This window comes from Pongo pygmaeus, chromosome 9 (genome assembly GCF_028885625.2).
Source record: "Pongo pygmaeus isolate AG05252 chromosome 9, NHGRI_mPonPyg2-v2.0_pri, whole genome shotgun sequence".
NCBI lineage: Eukaryota > Metazoa > Chordata > Mammalia > Primates > Hominidae > Pongo > Pongo pygmaeus.
The window spans coordinates 576,776-601,504 of NC_072382.2; the positions used below are offsets into that span (position 1 = coordinate 576,776).

Here is a 24,729-nt window from a genome sequence, read left to right on the forward strand (position 1 = left end):
AAGAGTTTAGATAGGCAAAAGAGAGAATAATGAAACAAGCAAATGAAAATGAAAAGGTAAGTTTTTCACAAACAAGTTTCTTGCACTGTCTGATAGTGAGAAATGGAAAACATGCATTTGTCACCAGCAGGGGGGGTTCAATCAATCATGTATTGACCATACGCACCCTTTAAAAAAGTATAATGATGGCCGGGCGCGATGGCTCACACCTGTAATCCCAGCACTTTGGGAGGCCGAGGCAGGTGGATCATGAGGTCAGGAGTTCGAGACCAGCCTGACCAGCATGGTGAAACCCTGTCTCTACTAAAAATACAAAAAAAAAAAAAAGTAGCTGGGCGTGGTGGCGTGCACCTGTAGTCCCAGCTACTCAGGAGGCAGAGGTAGGAGAATTGCTTGAACCTGGCAGGCAGAGGTTGCAGTGAGCCGAGATCGCGCCACTGCACTCCAGCCTGGGCGACAGAGTGACACTCTGTCTCAAAAAAAAAAAAAAAAAGTACAATTATACAGAAATCTTGGCTGCATGTGGTGGCTCACACCTGTATTCCCAGCATTTTGGGAGGCTGAGGTGGATGGATCACTTGAGGTCAGGAGTTCGAGACCTGTAATCCCAGCTACTTGGGGAGGCTGAGGCAGGAGAATCACTTGAACCACGCAGAGGCTGCAGTGAGCCAAGATTGTGCCACTGCACCCCAGCCTGGGCAATAGAGCGAGACTCCATCTCAAAAAAAATAAAAGTGCAGTTAAACGAAAAATCAAAGTTAGAATGCATTTACAGTGTATCGTCATTTTAAAGATTTAGGCCACATTTAGGCCTTGGTTTTTCTTTCTTTCACCAGATACCGAATGTCTATTCCAGCTGTGGAGAGACCAAGACCTGCCACTGGGGAGTGTCTACCCTCAAGAGGACAACAGCAAACTCACCAGAAAGAACTTCAGGCTTCACAGGCCAGTTGGTTTCCAGGGGCGTGCCCTGCTGTTGTACCAAAAGCAACTTCCACAGCACACACATGAATGGAGGTGGCTGTGTGTCAGTAAAACTTTATTTACAAACACAGGCAGTGGGTCACACTTTACCAGCCACTGATCTAATGCATCAACAAAAACAACAAAACAAACCAAAACGAATCCCATTTCACTTAGAAATTCTTTCATAGGAAGCAATTCTGAGGACAACAACCCGTCCATGTGTGAATTCTTTCAAACCTACCTATTTTGGGATGTGATGTTGGCAACGCAGCTTCTGGAAACGGTGCGATCTGGCAGCTGTCCTGATAGCCGGGGTAGTGAGGCTCAGGGTGGCTGGCCCTGCATGGGGGCTGCACGCTGGCCTCTTGGACTGTTGGGGAGAAAAAGGACAGGGAGCCTCGGGACGGTTGTCCACACAGCAGACTCTAAATATCACGCTGTATGGCTGCGCCATTCAGTACACATAGTAGCTTATGGCCACACGTGGCTACTGAGCCCCTGAAATGTGGTGGGCCTGAATTGTTGACATAATAGGATTGGGGGTATATCAGGTGAAATAAAATAGATTATAAAAATCAGGCCAGGTGCGGTGGCTCACGCCTGTAATCCCAGCACTTTGGGAGGCCAAGACGGGCGGATCACGAGGTCAGGAGATGGAGACCATCCTGGCTAACATGGTGAAACCCTGTCTCTACTAAAAATACCAAAACAAAATTAGCCAGGCATGGTGGTGGGCACCTGTAGTCCCAGCTACTTGGGAGGTTGAGGCAGGAGAACGGTGTGAACCCGGGAGGCGGAGCTTGCAGTGAGCTGAGATGGCGCCACTGCACTCCAGCCTGGGGGACGGAGCGAGACTCCACCTCAAAAAAAAAAAATCAGTTCTAACTCTTTCATTTCCTCAGTGTGGCTACTAGAATATTCTCCAGCACACAACCGGCTAGGCCGCATTTCTGTTGCACAACTGCAGTCAAAAGCAGGAGCCGGCAGACAGAGTATTTTCAGCTTTGCTGGCTCTGGTATCTGTCACAAGGAACCCACTGCCACATGCCAACCCCATCCACACTGCACCGCCCACCTGATGTGGCTCACACGCTGTCCCCACCAACAAACGCCTGATTCAAGGCCCCTCTCGAGGCACCCAGCAGCCTACGCAGCCCAATATGGCGTCGGGGATGTGATGTCATAGACAAGGATATGCTGAGGACGTGTCAGGCAGGCACTGGAGCAGCTCACCTGTGGCTCCTGCGAAGACGTCGCCCTGGGCCGGACTCTCTGATATGACAGCAGTGGCCTCTACCGTGGATGCTCGGTCAAAGGTCAGTGCCCCTGAGGTCGTGATCTGTCCCGAGGGGGTCACGGTGACTGGAAAGGCAGAAGCACATTTCAAGTGGCCAGGCAGTGGCGCCCACGGCACACAGGTCCTGTGCCACCTGCGGGCGCCAATCCTTGTAGGGGCCTGGGCTGAAGTGCGGGCAATGGTAACCGTACCCTCCCATGTGAAGGACACGGGGGAAATCCCAGACCTTGGAGAAGACCTCAACCAGGATGGCCAGGATGGCAACTTGCCACCACCAATTGTTCACTGTTTAAACTGTGAACCATGGCAATGTGCTGCCCAGCCAGAAAACAAACATAAAATAAAACTTTCAAAGATTTTTAAGTACTTTGCGGTTTGAATTAAGAAAAAATCTTTAATCCAAGCTGAAGGTAAAAAGCAGCCGTGTCCCACAGCAAGGCTGCCCTGTGTCCCAAAGCAAGGCTGCCTCGCCAGCTCAAAAAAAAATCCTGGTGACAGATCTTGAGACTCTGCTGCTGTAGGACTCTTCCTGCACCCACCACCCAGGGCCTCGGGAAGGAGCTGACAGGGTGTTTTAGAAAGACCTTGCTCTATAAATGCAAAAACCCAGACTTACATTAGTTAACAAAAGCCTATTACAAAGACATTGTCTCCTATTGCTACCTCTCCACATTTAAATCCTGTCTGTACAAAAAAAATAAAAACATTAGCTGGGCATGGTGGCATGTGCCTGTGGTCCCAGCTGCTTGGGAGGCTGAGGTGGGAGGAGTGCCTCAGCCTGGGAGGCCGAGGCTGCAGCGAGCCGGGATCCTGATGCTGCCCTCCAGCCCAGCCACAGAGAAAGACCCACAGAGCTCTCCGCAGCCCTCGTCCAGCGCACTGAGAATCCCTCACCAAGGACGCCCTTTTCAGGAAACGTCCCCCGAGCGTGTGCTGGGCACTCGGCCGTGCTCACTCACACTGGGAAACAGCCCAGGACAAGGCCAACAGTGCCCGGGTCCCAGGGAAGCAAGACCGAGCTCCCACCTGGGGGCTGCACTGCAAAGGAGTGTGAAGGTGTTGGCATCCCTCCGGCCACGCAATGTGCTTTAGAAATGAGAATCCCGCAGTGGCCGTGGGAGTGGCGGAGAGAGAAGGCAATGCACTCAGGTCCCCTCAGTAAACTAGAGCTGTGTTTTCTCAAACTCACAGGTGGTTGCCGCGGTGGCTGGAAGCAACGTGATGTTCTTGGGGGAGTCCTTCTTCACGGGAGTTGTGGGCAGTTCATTCTCCTTCTTGCGCCTTTTGTAAGGCACAAAAAGCCTGACTGGACCACTCTGGGGGAGAAAGGAGAGAGGCCACCGTGTCCATGTGTGCAAAAGCTATGCTGCTCTTGCAACTCCTCCTTAAGTGGGGGCACCGCAGGGTGTGCAAGTCACATGGTGAGACCACATTAAGATGGTAAGCGCCCCTAAAAATCCCACCTCTTAGCTGCCCACACTGGAGTGCAGTGGCGCGATCTCGGCTCACTGCAACCTCCGCCTCCCGGGTTCATGCCATTCTCCTGCCTTAGCCTCCTGAGTAGCTGGGATTACAGGCATGTGTCACCACACCCGGCTAATTTTTTCTTTTTTTTTTTTCTTTGGAGACAGTCTCGCTCTGTTGCCCAGGCTGGAGTGCAGTGGCACAATCTGGGCTCACTGCAAGCTCTGCCTCCCGGGTTCATGCCATTCTCCTGCCTCAGCCTCCCGAGTAGCTGGGACTACAGGCGCCTGCCACCAAGCCTGGCTAATTTTTTGTATTTTTAGTAGAGACGGGGTTTCACCGTGTTAGCCAGGATGGTCTTGATCTCCTGACCTCGTGATCTGCCCGCCTGGGCCTCCCAAAGTGCTGGGATTACAGGCGTGAGACACCGCACCCGGCCGACTTTTTTCTTTTTTTTAATAATTTATATCTCTTCATTGACATTCTCCAGTGAGGAGACAGTGTCTTCAGACCTTCCATGCAATCTCTAGCTGTGGTTTCCTTTAGTCCTCTGAACATACTGAGGATGGCCATTTTAAAGCTTTTTCCTGTTAAACCCAACATCGGGGCCTCTCCAGACAATTTCTATTGCCTGCTTTCTTCCTTTGTATGGTTCAAGGCTCTTTGCATGTCTTATCATCTTTTGTTAAGAATCAGACACCGCAGGTGATACATTGTAGCAACAGTGGAAAGCAGTTCTTCTTTCTCCGGGCTCTTTGCTGCTGCCGGCTTGTTTATTATTCAGGGACGGGGCTGGACAGGGCTGGACTGTCTTACTGAGCCTGTTCGGGGGCGGCCTCGGCTGCTGCTCCTCTGAGGCCTCGGCCCTGGGTGGGGTGCAGTCACCTTTGGTGGTGGGGGTTTTGGCTGTCTCTCTCCCTGATCTGTTAAGCTGTTGGTTTAGTCAAGTGTCAGAATCAACTAACTGCCAGCAGCCTGCTCTATTACTTTCAACAACGCCCTGGGGCACACACGGCTCCACTGTCTGAGCCAATTAAATTAGGGCTTCTTTATCAGGAGGTTCGATCTCGAAGGTGGGTTTCCCAGGTGGGTTCTTAGCTGTGGCTCTCCTCGCCTCTGGTAAACGTGCTGACCTACGGTTTAGTTTCTTGCTCTAATGGACTGCCGGCCTCCTCTTAAGTGCTTGCCACCAAAATGTCCATTACTTTCCAGGGCACTTTTAGGCTTGAGCATCCCCGTACTATTTCAAATCAAGTCAGTTCCTTTGGGAGGGGCTTTGGAGCACTCTGTTCTTACAGCCTCTCTCTCTTTTAGGCTGAATGTCTGAGCCCCTACTGTAGACCTAGAGGCGGGAACAGTGCCTAAGTCTATCAGAGGAAACTCTCTTGCATCAGCTGGGCTCTGTGTGGGGGGCAGCAGCCTCTCACCGTGTGGACACTCCACCCTACGGGCAATCTGGGTTGAGGGAAATTGGGGCCTCCCTATGTTTGGCCTCCCACGCCTGGGTAAAGCCTCTGCCCTCTGAGTGGGGCTGACTGAAGAGATTTTCAGTCACACTTCCCAGGAATTTACTGCAACTTGGAGCTGAAGGGGTTGAGAAATGCTGGTGGCCTACCCCTCCCAGTGAGATACCATATCCCTTGACTGGGAGCTGCAAGGAGTAGGAACCCTGTTTTCTTGGTCACAACCACCCAGAATGGAGCCTCCTCCATAGGGAGGTGGGGGCAGAAAGGGAGGGAAGGAGCTGGTCGTAGCTCAAATGTCACAATCCTCACTGCTCTTTCCAAGACTTACTACATTTTCTTGGATGTTTCTTTATTTGCTGTATGCCCCTAGGACAATTTCTGGAGACCTTAAGGGGTTATTTTTTCACAATTTTCAGCGGTTATTTCTCTGGAGAGTTGGTCCACTGAGCTCATCACACCACCATTCCCCAAGTGGAAGCCAAAAGTTTTAAAATTTGATAAAGTCCAATCCAAGAAATCCTAGTTCTAACTCCAGGTCAGGAAGATTTTCCAATGTGTTTTCTCCTAAAAATGTTATAGTTTTACCTTTCACTTTAGATTGATGACCCATTTTGAATTCATTTTTGTACCAAGTGTGAAGTTTAGGTCATCCTTTGTCTCTGTCGATGAACGTCCAGTCGCTCCAAGGCCATTTGCTGGAGTCTACCATGACGCTCTAGTCTGACCCAGATCGTGGGGTCTCTCCCTCTGCCAATGCCACAGTGTCTTGATTACTGTCACGACCTAGTAAGGCTTAAGACCCCGCAATGTGATTCCACCCATTTTAAACTTTTATTTCAAAACTAGTTTGGCTTTTTTATTTCCTTTACGTTTCTATGCAAATTTTAGAATCAGCTTGTCTGCATCTAAAAAGAATCCTGCTGGGATTTTGATAGTAATTGTGTTAAACCTATCAATCAACTTGGGAAAAAATCACATCTTTACTATACTGAGTCTTCTAATCCACGGACGCAGGATGTCTTTTGACGTATTTCAGTCTTCCCTGGTCTCTTTCTTCAGCATTTTCTTCAGTATCTTCCACATACAAACCCTGTACATGATTTCCTAGACTGACATCTAAGTACTTCAGTGTTGGAGCCCCTGCAAATGATCTACCCACAGGCTCAACTGCCAATGGGACCGACGCCTCCTCCCGGCTCCTTTACTCCTGTAGCGTCTCTAAGAGTCTCACCTACTGGCTTTTCCCAATCAACTTCAAAATTATTTTACGTTCACAAAATTGTTTTTTCCACTAGAATCACATGAAATCTATATATGAACTACATAATTCTAGGATGTTTAGTGTTTCACCCCAAGAAAATGGTAGGTCTCTCCATGTTCTTTTTTTTTTTGAGGTGCAGTGGCTCACGCCTGTAATCTCAACACTTTGGGAGGCTGAGGCGGGCGGATCACATGTGGTCAGGAGTTTGAGACCAGCCTGACCAACATGGCAAAACCCCATCTCTACTAAAAATACAAAAATTAGCCGGGCATTGTGGCGCACACCTGTAATCCCAGCTACTCGGGAGGCTGAGGCAGGAGAATTGCTTGAATCCGGGAGGCGGAGGTTGCAGTGAGCCGAGACTGCGCCACTGCACTCCAGCGTGGGCGACAGAGTGAGACTTCGTCTCAAAAAAAAAGAAAGAAAAAGAAAATTATTTTGGGTCTTTGTGAAGCAGTTAAGAATTTAGAATAAGGAAATACGTCAAAAAGACGTTAAAAGCTCTATACATGAATAAGTTTACAGTAGCATTTTTCTGACGTTACAAAATGCGGAATATAAAATGGCACGCATACAAGGAAAAGTGTGTATGTTTAGTTTTAGAGTTAAGGTGGTGACATTGTAACCGCTTTTCATTATTTAAGGTTTCCATGAATGTTCTTTGAGCAACATCTTGGGGGCCAACCACATGTCCCCCATCGAGACATCAAGATTCATTGTGGTGTATCAGGGAGCAGGGGACAGAACAACCCAGAAGAAGTGAGGACAGTGTCTCTCTCCAAGGCAGAGGGCAGGAGGGAAACAGCCAAGAGGCCAAGGGCTGTGGGACCCACTCAGCCACCCCCAGCCCCACCAAGTGCTCCTGCTCCAGACACGCTGGTAACTTACTAAGGTCATGTCGTCGCAGCAGGCAGCACAGGTGCAAGAGGCAGCGTGAGGGTTTAAGATCCCATCCTGAGATGTAAAAAGAACCACCACACATTAGAAAGTCAGCCCCTAAATGTGAATCATTCAATAATAGAAGATTTCAACCACTTTTACCACTTACCTGCCATTCATAAATATAAAAATTCTTTTTTTTTTTTTTTTGAGACAGAGTCTTGTTGGGTTGCCCAGGCTGGAGTGCAGTGGCACGTTCTCGGCTCAGTGCAACCTCTGCCTCCCCGGTGCAAGCAATTCTCATGCCTCAGCCTCCCAAGAAGCTGGGATTATAGGCTTGCACCACCACACCCAGCTAATTTCTGTATTTTTAGTAGAGACAGGTTTTGCCATGTTGACCAGGCTGGTCCCGAACTCCTGGCCTCAAGCAATATGCCCTCATCGGCCTCCCGAAGTGCTGGGATTACAAGCGTAAGGCACCGTGCCCAACCTCATAAAGATAAAAATTCTGCAAAATCAGGGCCAGGCATGGTGGCTCATGCCTGTAATCCCAGGACTTTGAGAGGCTGAGGCAGGCATACCACCTGAGCTCAGGAGCTGGAGACCAGCCTAGCCAACATGGTGAAACCTCGTGTCTACTAAAAATACAAAAATTAGCTGGGCATGGTGGCGCATGCCCATAGTCCCAGCTACCTGGGAGGCTCAGGCAGGAGGATCGCTTGAACCCGGGAGGCAGAGGTTACAGTGAGCTGAGATCGCACCACTGCACTCCAGCCTGGGTAACAGAGGGAGGCCTTTGCCTCAAAAAAAAAAAAAAAAAAATTATGAGAAATCAGGTAATGCCCAGGCCAGGTGTGGTGGCTCACGCCTATAATCCCAGCACTTTGGGAGGCCGAGGCGGGTGGCTCACTTAAGGTCAGGAGTTCAAGACCAACCTGACCAACATGGTTGGTCTCCATTAAAATACAAAAATTAGGCCAGGTATTGTGGCTCACGTCTGTAATCCCAGCACTTTGAGAAGCGAGGAAGGTGGCTCACTTGAGGTCGGGAGTTCGAGACCAGCCTGGCCAGCCTGGTGAAACCCCGTCCCTATTAAAAAATGCAAAAAAAAATAGGCCAGGTACTGTGGCTCACACCTGTAATCCCAGCACTTTGGGAGGCCGAGGCAGGTAGATCACCTGAGGTCAGGACTTCAAGACCAGCCTGGCCAACACAGTGAAACCCCATCTCTACTGAAAATTAAAAAAAAAAAAAAAGCCGTGTGTGGTGGCGGGCACCTGTAATCCCAGCTACTCAGGAGGCTGAGGTGGGACAATCCTCTGAGCCTGGGAGGCGGAGGTTGCAGTGAGCCAAGATCAAGCCACTGCACTCCAGCCCTGTCAACGGGGTGAGACTCTGTCTCAAAAAAACAAAAAACACAAAAACAGTAATTTCCAGAGCCTTCTCCTTTTCACAATGCCATTATTGGTGGCAGGACCTACCTCTTTCAAGATTTGCAAAAGACTCTACAGGAACTGCTTCCTTAACAACACCCAAGGAGCTAAAATGGAATAGGAATTAGAAGTCCTCTTTTCTTAGTAGACTGACGAGAAGTTAGGTGACTTTGAAAAGGTCACATGCATTCAAACAGAAGCGATTATCTTAACTTCCACTGTTTGCATTTTTTGTGTATTTGACACGCCTCCTTTCTGCAATTATTCTGTGCCAGGCGCTGTGACCTCATGCACTTCTCCCAACAATCCTCACAGGGTCACGATCATCGTCATCCCCATGTGAAAGACCCGGAAACTGAAATACGAGAGGGTAAATCACTCGCCCAAGGCAACACAGACAGCAGGTGGAGGCTGCAAACCCCATTTGTCTGGCCCCGTGGTCTGTGCCCTCCCTCTGGCTGGGCCGCCTCGGAGGGCCCCACGTCTGAGCTGCGTGCTGAGCACAGGTGAGGTCGCGGACGATACCTGGATGAGGCACTGCAAGGGTCGGCCCGCGTAGCGTATGCTTCTTTTCCAGTCCTTACTGCTGGCTCTTCCTGCCATGGCCTCAAACTCGGTGGGACTGTACCAGTTCTCCCCCTGCTTGATGCACCGTCCCCGGCCGCCTGCAAGGAAGGGCAGTAGTCACGATGATGGCAGGTGGGAGTGTCACCTCTGCCATCGCCTACCTCCTGGCGCCTCCTCAACCCCTCCACCAGCACCAGCGCCCCAGCGGCTCATGTGACCTCACCCACCCACATACTTGGCCCTGACAGGGCCACCACGGGTCTGCCTTTGCAGCCTGTGCCTCTGATCCCCTGCGTGATCTCTCCAGCTGCTGTCCGCAGGCACTGCAAGCTCAACCAGGCCCCACACTGAGCACCTCTGGCACCCACTTCCAGAGCCTTCATCTACAAGTCCCAAGCTAACCTGGCAACTTGAGGAACACGTCCCAGCCCTGCCTCCCTCCCGCTTCTTCTCGCTTGTCTCCTGTCCCGTGGGTCACGATGGCTTTTCACCCCCAGATGGTTCCCGGGCCCAGCCCTGTCCCATGCCTCTCCCAGGCCTCAGCTCAGTTCACAGGAACTGGGCGTCACTTGCACCTTATGTCTTGTTTTTTGTTGTTGTTGTTGTTGAGATGGAGTCTCACTCTGTCGCCCAGGATGGAGTGCAGTGGCATGATCTTGGCTCACTACAAGCTCTGCCTCCTGGGTTCACGCCATTCTCTTGCCTCAGCCTCCCGAGTAGCTGGGACTATGGGACTACAAGTGTCCACCACCACGCTCCACTAATTTTTTGTATTTTTAGTAGAGACGGGTTTTCACCGTGTTAGCCAGGATGGTCTCGATCTCCTGACCCCATGATCCGCCCGCCTCGGCTTCCCAAAGTGCTGGGATTACAGGCATGAGCCACCGTGCCCAGCCCTGTCTTCTTAACTAGTTCTAGGTGCCATGATTTTCATCTTTCTCAGCCCCCAATTTATCCTGGGGAGTTACAAAGGGGAATACAACTTTGGAGTCTGAAGTGGCAGTCCTCACCTGAGCCGAGCCTGTTCTTGTACAGAGTACCGCTGATGTTCCGGCACCGTACGGGCAGCTCACTGTCGTACACAGAAGGGTCCCAGTTGTATTTAGTTCCACCTTTTTCTTGGCCGGGAGCCAGAGGGGTTGGAGGAGACTGAGGACCTTGGGCAGAGAAAGTGTTTGAAGGTGAGAGGCCGGACGCCGGGAAGCACAGCACACTCTCATCTCAGACACCACCTCCCCGGCAGCACCACCTCCTTCAATGGCGGAAAAACTCTTCTTGGCCGGAAAAATTCCAATGCTTCTACCTAAAATCTATTAATAGTTGATATTCCAAATTTACCACAAAAAGAAACAAGTAAATAAATCCCTGAAATAAATTCTAACTATTCTGAAACGTGTTTTGCCCGAGGCCTGGGGTGCAGGCACCGCTGTACCTGGGGTGAGGGGAGCTGCCGGGCCCTTCAGCCCGGTGGTCTCCACGATGCTCCCATCCGTGTGGACGACAATCAGTGTGGCTTTTTCGGTGTTCAGACTGTCCCCGATCTGAAGGGCCGTCCTACCAGACTAGAAGGAAAAACCGCTCCGTCAGGTCACGTCCGAGCATGACACCAGGCGTGTCACTGAGCCCAGCTGGGCTGTCCTCCAGCAGGGCTCTGGCTGTTCTCACCAAGAAGGGATGCTCACCTAGACACCCCATATCTTTTCCAAAGATAGCTCTCAAAGACTTGAAAACAGAGCCAAGAACAAGAACAGACAATGCCAAAGTCTGTGTGGTGCTGAGGAAAATGCTTGCCATCATTTGTCAAAGGGAAGGAAGAAAGGTGCTCCACAAACAGGAAACACCCTCCCTTCTACCTGAGCAGCTCCCGCAAGGTCACCGTCTTCATACAGAGCTTCCAACAGACTGAGCTGGCCGCCACAGACAAGGCCTTGTGCAGGACCACCCTCCAGACCCCCTTACAGATGGTGACTGGAGACCAGGGCCTCAAAACCACATTTCCACACTGGCTGAAGCTGCTGCAACTGCTGCCTGCTTCCAAAATCAACTTTCAGGCTGCACAGATCCCGCCACAGGCAGCCAGAGTCCCCATGCCCACACACCACTGCTGGAACTTGAACCCTACCTTGGCCAAGTCATCCGGCAAACTCTGGCCTGCAGGCTCTGTTCACCCAGCGGTGGGGCAGACCAGAGACTTCCAGGGGCCTCTCTGAACCCAGTGTTCTGGGTGCCCCAAGGTTTTCATTCTGAATACAAAACCGAGGCAAAGCGAGAAGACTACTGTTTCTTTTTTTTCTTTTTCTTTTTTTTTTTTTTTGAGACGGAGTCTCGCTTTGTCGCCCAGGCTGGAGTGCAGTGGCGCCATCTCGGCTCACTACAAGCTCCGCCTCCCAGGTTCACGCCATTCTCCTGCCTCAGCCGCCTAAGTAGCTGGGACTACACATGCCCACCACCACACCCGGCTAATTTTTTGCATTTTTTTTATTTTAGTAGAGATGAGGTTTCACCATGTTAGCCAGGATGGTCTCAATCTTCTGACCTCATGATCTGCCCATCTCAGCCTCCCAAAGTGCTGGGATTACAGGCAGGAGCCACCGCGCCCAGCCGACAACTGTTTCCTATATCTGAAAATGTCACTGTCAAATCAGGGCACTTGAGTAGAAGTTTATCATGGAGTGGAGGGACCCCCAACATACATGCCTGGCGCCTGGGCTCACAAAGGGGGTCCTACCACTGTGCCTGAGTCACCAAAGACCTGCAGCTCTTCACTGGAGAAAAGGAATGTCTTGTGTTTGTTTAAGAGTCACAGAGTATTTTTCTTAGGAAGGGAACATACAGTTATTTCAGACCGTGCCCCGCTTTGTTGTCAGTTTCCAAACAGGAACACAGCAGTCTCTGTTCTTCCTGGCCTGGAGGAGAGAAGACCAGCCTCAGCCTCTGCAGGCACTTGCAGGACACCCCGGCTCCATGACATCAGCACGTTCCAGGCACCCACAGGTGCCTTGGGCTTCAGCCCCTCCTAGGAAATGAGGAGAGGCCCAGACCCCGCTGCCAGGAAGGAGCAGCATGACTGAAAAGACAGATCGCCACGTGGCCATCGGTCAGCTTGTGTGTGTTTTCACAGCCACCAGAAATAAACCAAGTTTCTGGGCTGGGCGTGGTGGCTCATGCCTGTAATCCCAGCACATTGGGAGGCCGAGATGGTAGCTACCTGAGGTCAGGAGTTTGAGACCACCTGGACAACATGGCGAACCCAGGAGGTGGAGGTTGCAGTGAGCTGAGATCACTCCACTGCACTCCAGTCTGGGCAACAGAGCAAGACTCTGTCAAAAAGGAAGAAGGGGAGGGAGGGGAGGGGAGGGAAGGGGGGGAGGGGAGGGGAGGGGATGGAGGGGAGGGGGGAGGGGAGGGAGGGGACGGAGGGGAGGGGAGAGGAGGGGAGGGGAGGGGAGGGGAGGGGAGGGCAGGGCAGGGCGGGGGGTTTCCAAGTTTCTTATGTTTTTACTGAAGTCCTTCACAAGTTTTCTGTTTGCTACCATTCTAACAATAACTCTGCTTTCCGGCCGGGTGCAGTGGCTCACACCTATAATCCTTATAATTCCAGCACTTTGGGAGGTCAAGGCGGGCACCTGAGGTCAGGAGTTTGAGGCCAGCCTGGACAACGTGGTGACCTGTCTCTACTAAAAATACAAAAATTAGCCTGGCATGGTGGCACACACCTGTAATCCCAGCTACTCACGAGGCTGAGGCACAAGAATGGCTTGAACCCAGGAGGCGGAGGTTGCAATAAGCCGAAATCGCACCACTGCACTCCAGTCTAGGTGACAGAGCAAGACTCCGTCTCAAAAACAAAACAAACAAATAACCACTCTGCTTTCAGGTATATGTAGATGATGTCCCAGGTGTCTGACCAAGGCTGAAAAGACCACAAGTAACAGGTGCCAAAGGCTCCAGGGAAAATCCCTTTCTGGAGACTGGACCCACCCCGACACCTGCCACTTGGAAACAAGGTTGCCTGCCCTGGTTGACCAGATGTCCCCAGATTGCCGAAGGCCCCACATATAAAACATAAAACAAGCTGATAAAACATGATCACAAAAGGGCTCTGAAACTGGCACAGACACTATTTGAAACACAACTGGCTTTCAGCAGTTTCCTAAGTAGACAGCAGTCAGGCGTGCAGAATGAAGGAGCGTGGGAGACTGCACCATAAATGCTACAAGAACAGCATATGGGGGAGGGAAACGCCGTGCTTCTTTCAGCTGGCCCTGCAGCTATAGGATAAGGAGCACAGGCAGGGCCGGGCCTCAGGCAGAGGCTGAACTGTGGCCAGACAGCAGCCTGGACTGGGTCGGGAGCTGGGAGTCCCCGCCCGACGCAGGCCACAAGCCCATCTGATGAGGTGTGACTCTTCACCTGGCCTTCTGAGGCAGCTTCTACCTCAGCTGTAATTTCTCCCGCCCCCAGCACAGCCCAAAGGCTTCTGAGAGCAGAGCAAGCCAGTGCGTCCCTCCCCAGCTCACAGAGCAGACGTTCACACACAGCGGGCTGAACCCCGGGAGAGCCTCAGGGAAGCCCCAGGCCCCCAGAGTGGCACCACCCGTGCTGGGCTATGCCCCTCAGAGCAGCTTACCAGAACATGTCCTGAGATGGACGCTGCGTTCGCCACGGACGTGGTGAAGACATTGTCTGCAGCAGCCCCCACGTTGGCCACTGTCACTGTGGTCACCTCTGCAACAGAAGGAGCCTCATTTAACAAGCAACGAAAGCCAGAACAGACAAAGCAAACAGCCTCACTCAGGTGCTTCAAACAAAGGGACTCCCCCTCAGGTATGTGCCCTTGTAACCAGGAAGATCTTAACACTCCATGAACATGCTCGACCAACATTTCTATTCCATTGTCTAAGTCATTCGGCTCTTCCAGGAAAAAGAGAGGAAATCTATTCTTCCCCAGTAAAGCCTTTTATGTGCAGTAAAAAAATGCATACAACAAACCCGCCCCCCAACACCCCAGCTAGCCCCAGCTCTACCAAACCACCATGGGGCTTCTATCTCCTTCTGCAGCGCAGCTGTGTGTTCTGCCGGTCAGGTGTGCCCTGCGCCTACAAGGAGCTCTCAGCCTCCCCGCAGGTGAGGACACCTCCTGGACCCACTCTTGTAGCTCCATTCCTGCCTCTCCCCCACCGCAGGGGTCAGGCCACCATCGTCAGGTGACCTCGGCCCCATGCTCACTGCCATTGCCCTTGGTCTCTGACCCCTTCCTCCTAAAAAGTACATCTAACCTGCCTGTGTCCCTTGGTGCCACCCCACCGCACCCCCTACAACATGGAACTCAGCCCCCTGGCATGCAGACAGGCCCTCCGGCAGCATCTGCACAGAGGGCAGGTACCACAGAGGTCAGCTGCACCCCACCTCCTGGCCCTGTCATCCCAGATAGGTCCTGCAGCTCCAGCCTCTGCGTGCTGGAGTGTTTCTAGAGAAACACTTTCTGCCGCCAACACCCCCACACCCTCCTCTCTGCCTCTGCGAAGTCTTCCTGTGATGCTCCTAGGCCAAGCAAGTGGCTCTTCTGTCACCCAGAGTTCTAGGATGTCCTGTGTCCAGGGCAATCTCTGGCACACAGCAGATGCTTAAAAGATACTGGTTGAATGAGTCCTGACCATACCATTAACCCAGCACTCACCAAACTGCCCTAAAAATGCCTGTTTGCAGCCGGGCGCAGTGGCTCACGCCTGTAATCCCAGCACTTTGGGAGGCCGAGGTGGGCGGATCACCTGAGGTCAGGAGTTCGAGACCAGCCTGACCAACATAGAGAAACCCCATCTCTACTAAAAATACAAAATTAGCTGGGCGTGGTGGCACATGCCTGTAATCCCAGCTACTCGGGAGTCTGAGGCAGGAGAATTGCTTGAACCCGGGAGGCAGAGGTTGCGGTGAGCTGAGATCGCACCATTGCACTCCAGCCTGGGCAACAAGAGCGAAACTCCATCTCAAAAAAAAAAAAGGCACGTTTGCTGTCTGTCTCCACGACCAGACCACACCAGGCACACGGCTCATCATCCTCGCCTCTCAGCACCACAAGCCCCGGCATGCGGCGCAGGGCCACAGTGAGTGCTGAACGCCAGGCCCACGGCAGCCCTGGAAGCAGCCACCCAAAGGCTCCTCAGGCAGCAGCGTGTCCTGCTGAGTTACTTAAACCTGAAAACCACTTGACTTCAGCTATTCATAATTTTTTAAAAGTATTAAAATGCTTTTACCACATCAAAACACAACTACCATATTTTTCAGAAGAAAACACACGTCAACACATTTCTCTGACATCATGATGGACAGCATCATTTTTCTTTTATGCATTCAGAAAAATACGTGCAAAAATGACAAAAACCTGAAATCAACCTCATGGCTCCAAATCCCAATGTCAAACCAGTTTAGCGATGAACGCCAACCCCTGAGAGTCACAAAGCCTTCCCTCATTTTTTTTCTTAACCAACCAAACAAGCAGCAGTGACCCCTTTGCCTTCAAGGGCCACTCAGCTGACCAAGGGCAGCCCAGACGCTGCTGCTGGCCCCCACCCAGCCCCCAGGCCGAACAAGCACCCAGAGCACATGCAATGCCCTGACATACCCAGCACACCAGGACTGGGATCCAGTTCCTCAACCCGCAAAGCTCCTTAGGGGAAAAGTGCCTCACAACGCAACAAGAAGCTCCTCCCAAGGGTCTCAACACTGAGCTGTGAGTCCCTGGGGGACACTCGGGAGCTCAAATGGTGAAGAGTACAGTGCGTTAGGAAGCCAGTGGGTGGGGAAGTCTATGCCCCACTGACACAAGGGCGGGACACAGGAGGTGGCTGGACGGCACCAGCCCCGTAGGGCATCTGTGAGCTCTGTCCCAGGCTCCCAGTGTTTTGGAGCCTGAGAAGGAGACTGCTCTGTGTGGCAAGAAACTATAAGCAGGTTATATAAAAATATGGGCTGGCAAGCCACAGTGGCCTTCCCAAAGGGAGCCCGACAGGAAGCGGGGCAGGAGGAGCAGGTCCTTAGGGAAAAAGGCAAGAGGAAGAGGGAGGACTGGGAGGACAGGCTGCACAGGTGGCTCCACAGCCCCCCTGGGCCATCACACAGCCACGCCGACCTCTGGCATCATGGCCTCCAGCAGGCTGCCCACCCCTGGCTCCCTAGCGCTCAGGTCATGCCTGAACTGGCCCTCAGGAAGTGGGGGGTTCCTGGTGACCACAGGTACCCACCCGCCCCAGGGCTTCTCCAGGACAGGTGGGTGGGGGGAGCCAGGATGGACGAAGGCAGGGCAGGGGCAGAGCTGCACAGGGGGGACCAGTAGGAGGCGGGGCTGCCACAAAGAAAAGGGGGGCAGGGGACAGGTGTGTGCAGGGCAGGGCCAGGCCAGGTGAGGCTGGACAGGTCACCAGGGGCAGGTGTGCAGGGCAGGTGTTCGGGGTAGGTGGGGCAGGCTGGTCACCTGGGGCAGGTATGTGGGGCAGGTGTGCGGGGCAGGTAGGGCAGGCCGATCACGTGGGGCAGGTGGGGCAGGCTGGATACGTCGAGCAGGTGTGCGGGGCAGGTATTTGTGGCAGGTGGGGCAGGCTGGTCACCTGGAGCAGGTATGTGGGGAAGGTGTGAGGGGCGGGTGAGGCAGGCTGGTCACGTAGGGCAGGTGTGAGGGGCAGTTATGAGGGGTAGGTGTGAGGGGCGAGCTGGTCACGTGGGGAAGGTGTGAGGGGCAGGTGTGCAGGGCGGGTGGAGCGGGCTGGTCACGTGGAGCAGGTGTGAGGGACAGGTGTGGCAGGCTGGTCACGTGGGGCAGCTGTGTGGGGCAGGCGCGCGGGGTAGGCGCGCGGGAACCGGACGAGGCGAGAGGCCGGCGGGCGCACTTGCCTGCGAAGGCTGCGGCAGCGGCGGCCTCGTCGGGGCCGGGCAGGGCCTCGGCGCCCATGTCCATGTGCCCGGGCTCCGCCGCCATCACCGCCACTGCCGTGACCCGCGGCGTCTCCCGCTCCGCCTCCGAGTCTGCGTCCTCCTCCGAGTCCTCGTCCCTGCTCAGCACCGGCTCCTCCGCCTCGCCTCCTGCCGCGGCCGCGGCCGCCGCCGCCACAGCGGCCGCGGCCGCCACCGCCGCCGCCTCAGCCAGGCCCAGCTGCTTTGCCGCCGAGTCCGAGTCCTCCATCCGGACTCCGCCGAGCCTTCCCGAAGGTGCCGTCCGGGGCCGCCCGAAGCGCCGGTCGCGGAGCCCGAAGCGGAGCCCGAAGAGGACGCCCGAGCTGGGCCGAGGCCGCCCGAAGCCGCCGCCCGAATAAGGACCGAAAACGCAGCCAGCCGCCGAGCAGAGCCGAGCCGAGTCCGCCCGCAGAGCGGAGCCGAGGCGAACCGAGGCTGCCCGAGTAGGAGCCGAACCTGCACGAAGCTGCCGAGCCGAGACCGAGTCCTGAACCGAGGAGGGTCGAAGTTCCCCGAAGTGGGAAGCCGAATCAGTACGAATAGGTCCGAGTCCGCACGAGGGCTTCCGAGAGACTTGGCTCCGGCTCTCCTCACTGTCTTACAGGCTGAGGCGGCTGTCGTCCCCGGCCGACAGGGCTGGACGGCTCTAGGCAGATTCTCGCCGGCGCCCGGCGCAATTCCGCCTCTCAGAGACAGCTTAGTGCCGCGGGTTTCGCCCGTTCCCGCCGCCGGCGGGAGCCGAGTCAGCCCGAGGCCGAGCCGAGACGAGCCGAATGTCCCCGAGCCCGAATGCTCCCGAACCTCGGTTCTCCACCTCCTCCCTTCCGAAAGTGTCCGAGCGGTGCCGGACGGACAAATCGGGCCTCGGCCGTGGCTCGGACGTCCGCTCCCGAAACGCGGCGCGGTCGGGCCCCTTCGTCAGGAGACGCGAAAATGGCCGAAGGAGCGTGAGCGCGCGGGCCGAGAGGCTGCCGGGATCGCGACGGACCGGCGGGCGGGGCGGGTAAGATGGCGGCCGCGCGGCGAGGTGAGCTCAGGCGGGGTGGGGGCTTCCGGCCTTGCAGCGGCGGGCGCGGCGTTTCCCTGTGGTGACAATCCGGTTTCCGTTTTCGGTGTGCTCACGGGGCCGTGCCACCGTCTCTACGTGAGCGAGACAGCTCCGTCACCCCATCGAGAAGCGCGGCGTGGTCTGGCCTGGGTGCCGGGCGTCCTGCACCCCGAGGAGCTCCCCCGCGCGCGGGCGCCTGGCCCCGGGCAGGGTGGGTGTGGAGCGGCTCTAGGGGCCCCGGTCCCCAGCAGCTCTTGTCCCGCGCGTGGTTTTTGTGAAGATACGTGGGCGGGATGGGCGCGGGGTTTCGGTAGCCTTGGAACTCTCGCCCAAGAAAATCGCGGCTGCCGGTGCCTCAGCCGTCCTGCCTGAGAGACTCGCCTCCGAGAGGAGAAAGGGACAGACCAAAGCAGTAAATCGGCCATCCTGCAGAGGAACCGCCTTCTGCTGTCTGTGGGTACAGCCAGAACTCTCATACGCGGGCGCTGAAGTGCCAAACCTTCGTGCGTGTTCTCTAGTAATTAGGTGCTTTGTTTTGAAGGAATAAAGAACGGCTACACCATAGGCAGGGCAGCGTCTAGTAACCAGGTTTGTTTGTGTATTTTCATTTGGTTAAAAATTAAGTTTAGGTTGGGCGCAGTGGCTCAGGCCTGTAAGCCTGACACATTGGGAAGCCGAGGCTGCAGGATCATTTGAGACCAGCCTGGGCAACATAGCAAGACCCCCTCGCTACACAAAAAATGGTAAACATCAGCCAGGCGTGGTGGCGCACCCCTGTGGGCCAAGCTACTCTGGAGGCTGAGGCTGGCGGATCACTTGAGCCCAGGAGGTCGAGGCTGCAGTGAGCCGTGATGGCGCCACTGCACTCCAGCCTGGGCGACAGAGCGAGACCCCCCTCTACAAAAATTAAAAATTAGCCCGGGGAGCCTGTGGTCCCAGCTACGTGGGAGGCTGAGGCTGGTGGATCACTTAAGCCCAAGAGGTTGAGGCTGTAGTGAAGCCGTGATCAGGCCACTGCACTCCAGCCTGGGCGACAGAGCGAGAGACCCCCTTCTACAAAACAAAATTAAAAATTACCCCGGGGAAGGCCAGGCGCAGTGGCTCACGCCTGTAATCCCAGCACTTTGGGAGGCCAAGGCGGGCGGATCACCTGAGGTCGAGGGTTCAAGACCAGCCTGACCAACACGGAGAAACCCCGTCTCTACTAAAAATACAAAATTAGCCTGGCGTGATGGTGCATGCCTGTAATCCCAGCTACTTGAGAGTCTGAGGCAGGAGAATCGCTAGAACCCGGGGGGGCGGGGTGGTGCAGAGGTTGCGGTTGGCCAAGATCGCACCATTGCACTCCAGCCTGGGCAACAAGAGCGAAACTCTGTCTCAAAAAAAAAAAAAAAAAATTACCTCAGGGAGCCTGTGGTCCCAGCTACGTGGGAGGCTGAGGCTGGCCGATCACTGGATCCCAGGAGGTTGAGGCTGCAGTGAGCTGTGATCAGGCCACTGCACTCCAACCTGGGCAACAGAGCAAAACCCTGTCTCTAAAAAAATTAAGTGTATACCAGAACAAGATTTCTTAACACACCTTGTCCATTACATCAGGGAAAACATTTGTTCTTTTTTACTTCCATGTTTAACTTCTGCCTGACACAGCTATTCGTAGCCACATTATGATTATAGTAAGTCACTGACAAAAAATGTCCTGAAACCAAGGCTACGTTCAGTCAGAATGAGCTCCTGCAGGTCTGGAATTGTTAGAACAGCGTATCTGGTTATAGCCGCCCTTCATATTAATTATTGAAATGTTACATCACTTAAGGCTTTTATACAGTTTTTCCCCCAGCCCCATAACTTCAATCTATAACAATGAGCAACTAGCAGACACATTGGAAGTGTTCAAGAAGCCAACCTTTAAGAAAAGGAACAGAAGGGACAAAAACCCCAATTAATGCGAAATCATCACAGATAATGACAGGTATTTAGGTGGCCTGGTTTAGCTAGGGCCTGGAAAAGAACAGATCCGGTTTAAAGAGTGGCCTGCCGGTAACGTGATGCGACGTGGTCTGCCGTGCACTTGGCTTCCTGCTTCCAGCCTGTGTTGCCTCTTCCAGGAGCCCAGTTCTGAGTCTCTGATGCCGACGTCCTGTACTTACTGGCTTAAGACTCTTGCCCGTGTGAGATTCCACAAACTCTAGCACAGAAGGCCCCAGATCTGCCCAAGAAGCTGTGGGATCAGCCACAAAATCTCACCAACGCCAGGTTTCTGTCCTGCCCTCCCTGGCGCTGAAGGGGAAATAGAACAGAGGCTGTGTTCAGGTTGCTGTCCTGCCTGCCGCCCAGCGGTGCAGCTTAAGCCTCCTTTTATGAGAGGTTTCTGCCCAATTCTTGATCTGTATTGATGTATCTACACATGAAGAGACGTGTACATATCACATGTGCAACTAGCGTGAGCCCTTTTCAGACAGTCTGCTCCAGGTCACTGTGGATCCAGGATGAGTCAGAGGAGTCTTCAGATGCAAAACCTCAGAATCAAAAAGGAGGAAAGAGACTCCACTCACTCCTCGGGCTTCCTGTCATCTCTCAGGTGGGGGTGGGAGAAGGCCCAAGAGGTTGCATGATGAAAAGATTGGACAGCTGCATTGCTGGTTTGGAAAATTCTTATTTTTGGAGGGATATTTGGGGATAAAATTTCAGAGGAAAGCAAATGTCTCCAATTATGAAAAAAAGATTTGTTACAACCTAAGTCAGAAAAGGTTTTCATCTAGTCATACATGTGTGGCAAATACGGAGAAGCCACAGACAGCCACAGACAACAAGGAGAGCAGCTGTTGGGGTAGGCTCCAGGGTGCTGCTTTCCCTGAGGGCCAGCTGGGTCTGGCGCAGGTTCACTTCTCACTCCGGTGCCCCCAGTACTCACTGTCTCCAGCCTCAGGTTCTGAAAGGCAGAGACTCCTAGCCTCGTTGAAGGATGGTTAGAGAGGCACGGGAGATACCTGGGGGCAGGCCCACGGTATATGTTTGCTGCTTTCTACAAATATGAGATCAAAGGAAAGTAAAGCAGGGGTGGTTCCTATCAGTGTGGAGCGAGACCCAGGAAAGCATCCTGGTGGCTGTCAGGCCTTGCTCACGGCCCCTTTCTCTTTCAGGGAGAGGATCCTCCACAGTGGTATCCTGCTGCGTGCCCCTCCAGGACAGCACCCAGAGGCCCGAATTACTGATGCACAGAGAGCACTCGGCCTCACCCCACGTTTTCCCTAAGTTCTGTCTAGTAATGCCACTTTGGAGAGGGGGTGTTCCTTGACAGATTTAGAGAGTTGATGTAACTTCCTCGGATCAGTTGAGCTGGCTCCATCCCCTACCTGCTCAGCCCTGCACAAAGTGGCTAAGCGTGCCACACTGCCCGGCTCCCAAGGGGATGGCCACCTGCCTCTGTCTCGGCCACTAGTGGCAGGAAGATGGAAATCCCTCACTTTGTCCCTAGATTCATTTTATTTTATTTTATTTTTGTTTGTTTATGTTTTTTTAAGGACAGAGCCTTCCTCTCACCCAGGCTGGAGTGTGGCGATCACAGCTCACTGCAGCCTTGGCCTCCTGAAGCTCTGGCATCACAGGCGTGAGCCACTGTGCCTGGCCCCATAGACTCATGTTAACATAAACAAATAGGAAATGTACACAGCTCAGGAAATGGCTACTAAATACTTAAGTCCCCCAAACAGAAATATATTTCCTCTGAAGAAAATGAAAAAAGTGGCCGGGCACAGTGGCTCATGCCTGTAATCTCAACACTCTGGGAGACTGAGGTGGACAGATCACTTGACACCAGGAGTTTCAGACCAGCCCGGCCAACATGGTGAAACCCTGTCCCTACTAGAAATACAAAAAATTAGCTGGGCATGGTGGTACACGCCTGTAATCCCAGCTACTCAGGAGGCTGAGGCAGAAGAATCACTTGAACCCAGGAGGCGGAGGTTGCAGTGAGCCAAGATTGTGCCACTGCACTCCAGTCTGGGCAACAGAGCAAGACTCTATCTCAAAAAAAAAAAAAATGACAAAGTTATTTTTTCTCTCTAACTCATAACTGGGGCCAGAGTCAGGGTGACATCACTGGGAGTACCAGTGTGTGGAGGTTGTCCCCTGACCAGTCCTGTCCACAGTCACTGAGGGCAGGGGCTGCGGTGCACAGACCACATTGCTCTGGCATGGAGGGGGGTCCCACGAAGGCCTTGTCAGCTCATGGGACCACATTGGCAGCCAGCATAGTGATAGAAGCCTCAGATCGGCAGTGAGCCATTGGCAGGACCCCACGGTCCCTTGATGTCTGTGGCCACCAAACAGATGACAGAACCAGCCCCTCTTGTTCAGCCACCTGGGAGGCTGCTCCCAAGCCTGTTGAGCTTGAGGATCCTTAACCACTCACCAGCTCTCTTCAGTTCCCCTTCAAATGCTGTTTTATCTCAGCGGAACATACTACGCCCTGTATTTCCTCGCCACGCTCCTGATGATCACGTATAAAAGTAAGTCAGGGCCGGGCACAGTGGCTCACGCCTGTAATCCCAACACTTTGGGAGGCTGAGGCAGGCGGATCACTTGAGGTCAGGAGTTCGAGACCAGCCAGGTCAACCTGGGGAAACCCCATCTCTACTAAAAACACAAAAAGTAGCCGGGCGTGGTGGTGGGCACCTGTAGTCCCAGCTGCTCGGGAGACTGAGGTGGGAGGATTGCTTGAACCCAGGAGGCGGAGGTTCCAGTGAGCCGAGATTGCACCACTGCACTCCATCCTGGGTGACAGAGCAAGACCCTGTCTCAAAAAAAAACAGAAAAAGGAAAAGGCAAGCTGAGGTGGCTGCTGCTGCTGCGCCAGGTTACTTATGTTTCGTCCGTACCTCTGCTTTTCAGGTCAGGTGTTCAGCTATCCTCACCGCTACCTGGTCCTCGATCTTGCTCTGCTGTTTCTGATGGGGATTCTGGAAGCGGTTCGGTTATACCTGGGTGAGTGGACTGTTAACACTGTGAAGAACCTGTCCTAAGAGTTGCTATCTGTTTCCACAGCCTTTTAAGAGTAATTATTTTATAGTATGGTTCTCGGAGACATTTTTTATCCAAACTGCTTACCCAGTTGCTTTGCAGGCTCACCTTACAGTGTCATTAAGTATTAATCGAGAAGTTTTGTCCCAGAGACAAGTAACACCGGGGGCATCGTTGGGAGAGACTCTGTGTTTGGAAGCATGTCTTGTAGAAGCCACCGGGTAATGGCACTGAGATCAGAAGCCCAGCCCACCACCACATCCGGAGCTCCAGAATATTCACCAGCACCCCTTTCCTTCCCCTTGGCCTTAGCTGTCTGAGGAGAGAGCCCTGGAGAGTTCTGCTAGGTCCCAAAAGGCAGCAGAATCTGGAGGGGTGGGAGCTCCCAGCCTCCCCACTCCAGCTCTAGGGACCCCCAAGTCTGCAACCCCTTCAAGTGACCTACTTTTTTTGAGACAAGTTCTCACTCTGTTGCCCAGGCTGGAGTGCAGTGGTGCAGTCACAGCTCAGTGCAGCCTTGACTTCCTGGGCTCGAGCAATCCTCCTGCCTTAGCCCTCCCCCTCCTCCCAAGTAGCTGAGACTACAGGCACCCGCCACCACACCCAGCTAATTTTTTTTTTTTTTTTTTTTTTTTGGTAGAGACAAGGAGACAGGGTTTCTTTTTTTTTTTTTGAGACAGAGTCTCGCTCTGTCACCCAGGCTGGAGTGCAGTGGCGTGAACTCGGCTCACTGCAAGCTCCACCTCCCAGGTTCATTCCAGTTTCCTGTCTCAGCCTCCCGAGTAACTGGGACTACAGGTGCCTGCCACCACGCCTGGCTCATTTTTGTATTTTTAGTAGAGATGGGATTTCACCATGTTAGCCAGGATGGTCTTGATCTCCTGACCTCGTGATCTGCCCGCCTCGGCCTCCCAAAGTGCTGGGATTACAGGCATGAGCCACCACGCCCGGCCGGAGACAGGGTTTCACTATGTTGCCCTGGTTGGTCTTGAAACCCTGGGCTCCACCAATCTGCCCACCTTGGCCTCCCAAAGTGCCTGGCCTCACTCCCCTTTTTTTAACCACACAGTTTGTTCAAGGGTATGTTCCTGTACAAGATTCAAGGGGTGCAGAAGTAAAACATGGAAATTTGCCCTCCCCAGAGCTCACCTCTGTGGCCAGCGGGGTGCAGACTTCCAGCCCTCTGCATGCTCGTGGTCATAACACGTGCACCTAAACACACGTGTTTGTGAAACATTGTCCTGCCGTGGGGAATGCAATGGGCACTTCCAGGGCGCTGTGCCCCTGCCAGGCTGGAATCTTGGGCCCCTCTTGTTCACATACAGATACACCCCTGATGCCCGATGTCCAGTGAGGAACCGAGGCTGCGGGGAAGGGTGGCC

At 53.6% G+C, this 24,729-nt stretch overlaps 2 protein-coding genes across 8 annotated transcripts in view; one reads left to right on the plus strand and one right to left on the minus strand.

The window, feature by feature from the left end:
- The window catches only part of DEAF1 (DEAF1 transcription factor), a 64,389-nt gene that overhangs the window by 34,675 nt on the left and 4,985 nt on the right, over positions 1-24,729 (minus strand). For 2 of the 3 annotated variants that reach the window (XM_054437708.2, XM_063670646.1), the window contains exons 1-9: positions 17,221-17,509; positions 13,964-14,061; positions 10,766-10,895; positions 10,344-10,490; positions 9,292-9,431; positions 7,343-7,408; positions 3,453-3,579; positions 2,200-2,328; positions 1,208-1,336 (exon numbers count right to left, since the gene is read on the minus strand). In XM_054437708.2, coding sequence (XP_054293683.1) covers positions 1,208-1,336; positions 2,200-2,328; positions 3,453-3,579; positions 7,343-7,408; positions 9,292-9,431; positions 10,344-10,490; positions 10,766-10,895; positions 13,964-14,061; positions 17,221-17,509 — 1,255 coding nt within the window. Of the gene's footprint in view, positions 1-1,207; positions 1,337-2,199; positions 2,329-3,452; positions 3,580-7,342; positions 7,409-9,291; positions 9,432-10,343; positions 10,491-10,765; positions 10,896-13,963; positions 14,062-17,220; positions 17,510-24,729 lie in introns of those variants that run through there. The other variant, XM_063670647.1, reaches the window with a different exon arrangement.
- EPS8L2 (EPS8 signaling adaptor L2) overlaps positions 18,152-24,729 on the plus strand; it is a 33,066-nt gene continuing 26,488 nt past the window's right edge. For 2 of the 5 annotated variants that reach the window (XM_054437697.2, XM_054437706.2), the window contains exons 1-4: positions 18,197-18,307; positions 21,469-21,488; positions 22,743-22,836; positions 23,219-23,311. In XM_054437697.2, coding sequence (XP_054293672.1) covers positions 18,289-18,307; positions 21,469-21,488; positions 22,743-22,836; positions 23,219-23,311 — 226 coding nt within the window. In that variant the 5' untranslated portion in view covers positions 18,197-18,288. Of the gene's footprint in view, positions 18,782-18,869; positions 18,917-21,468; positions 22,837-23,218; positions 23,312-24,729 lie in introns of all 5 variants that reach the window. The other 3 variants (XM_054437699.2, XM_054437698.2, XM_063670643.1) reach the window with 3 other exon arrangements.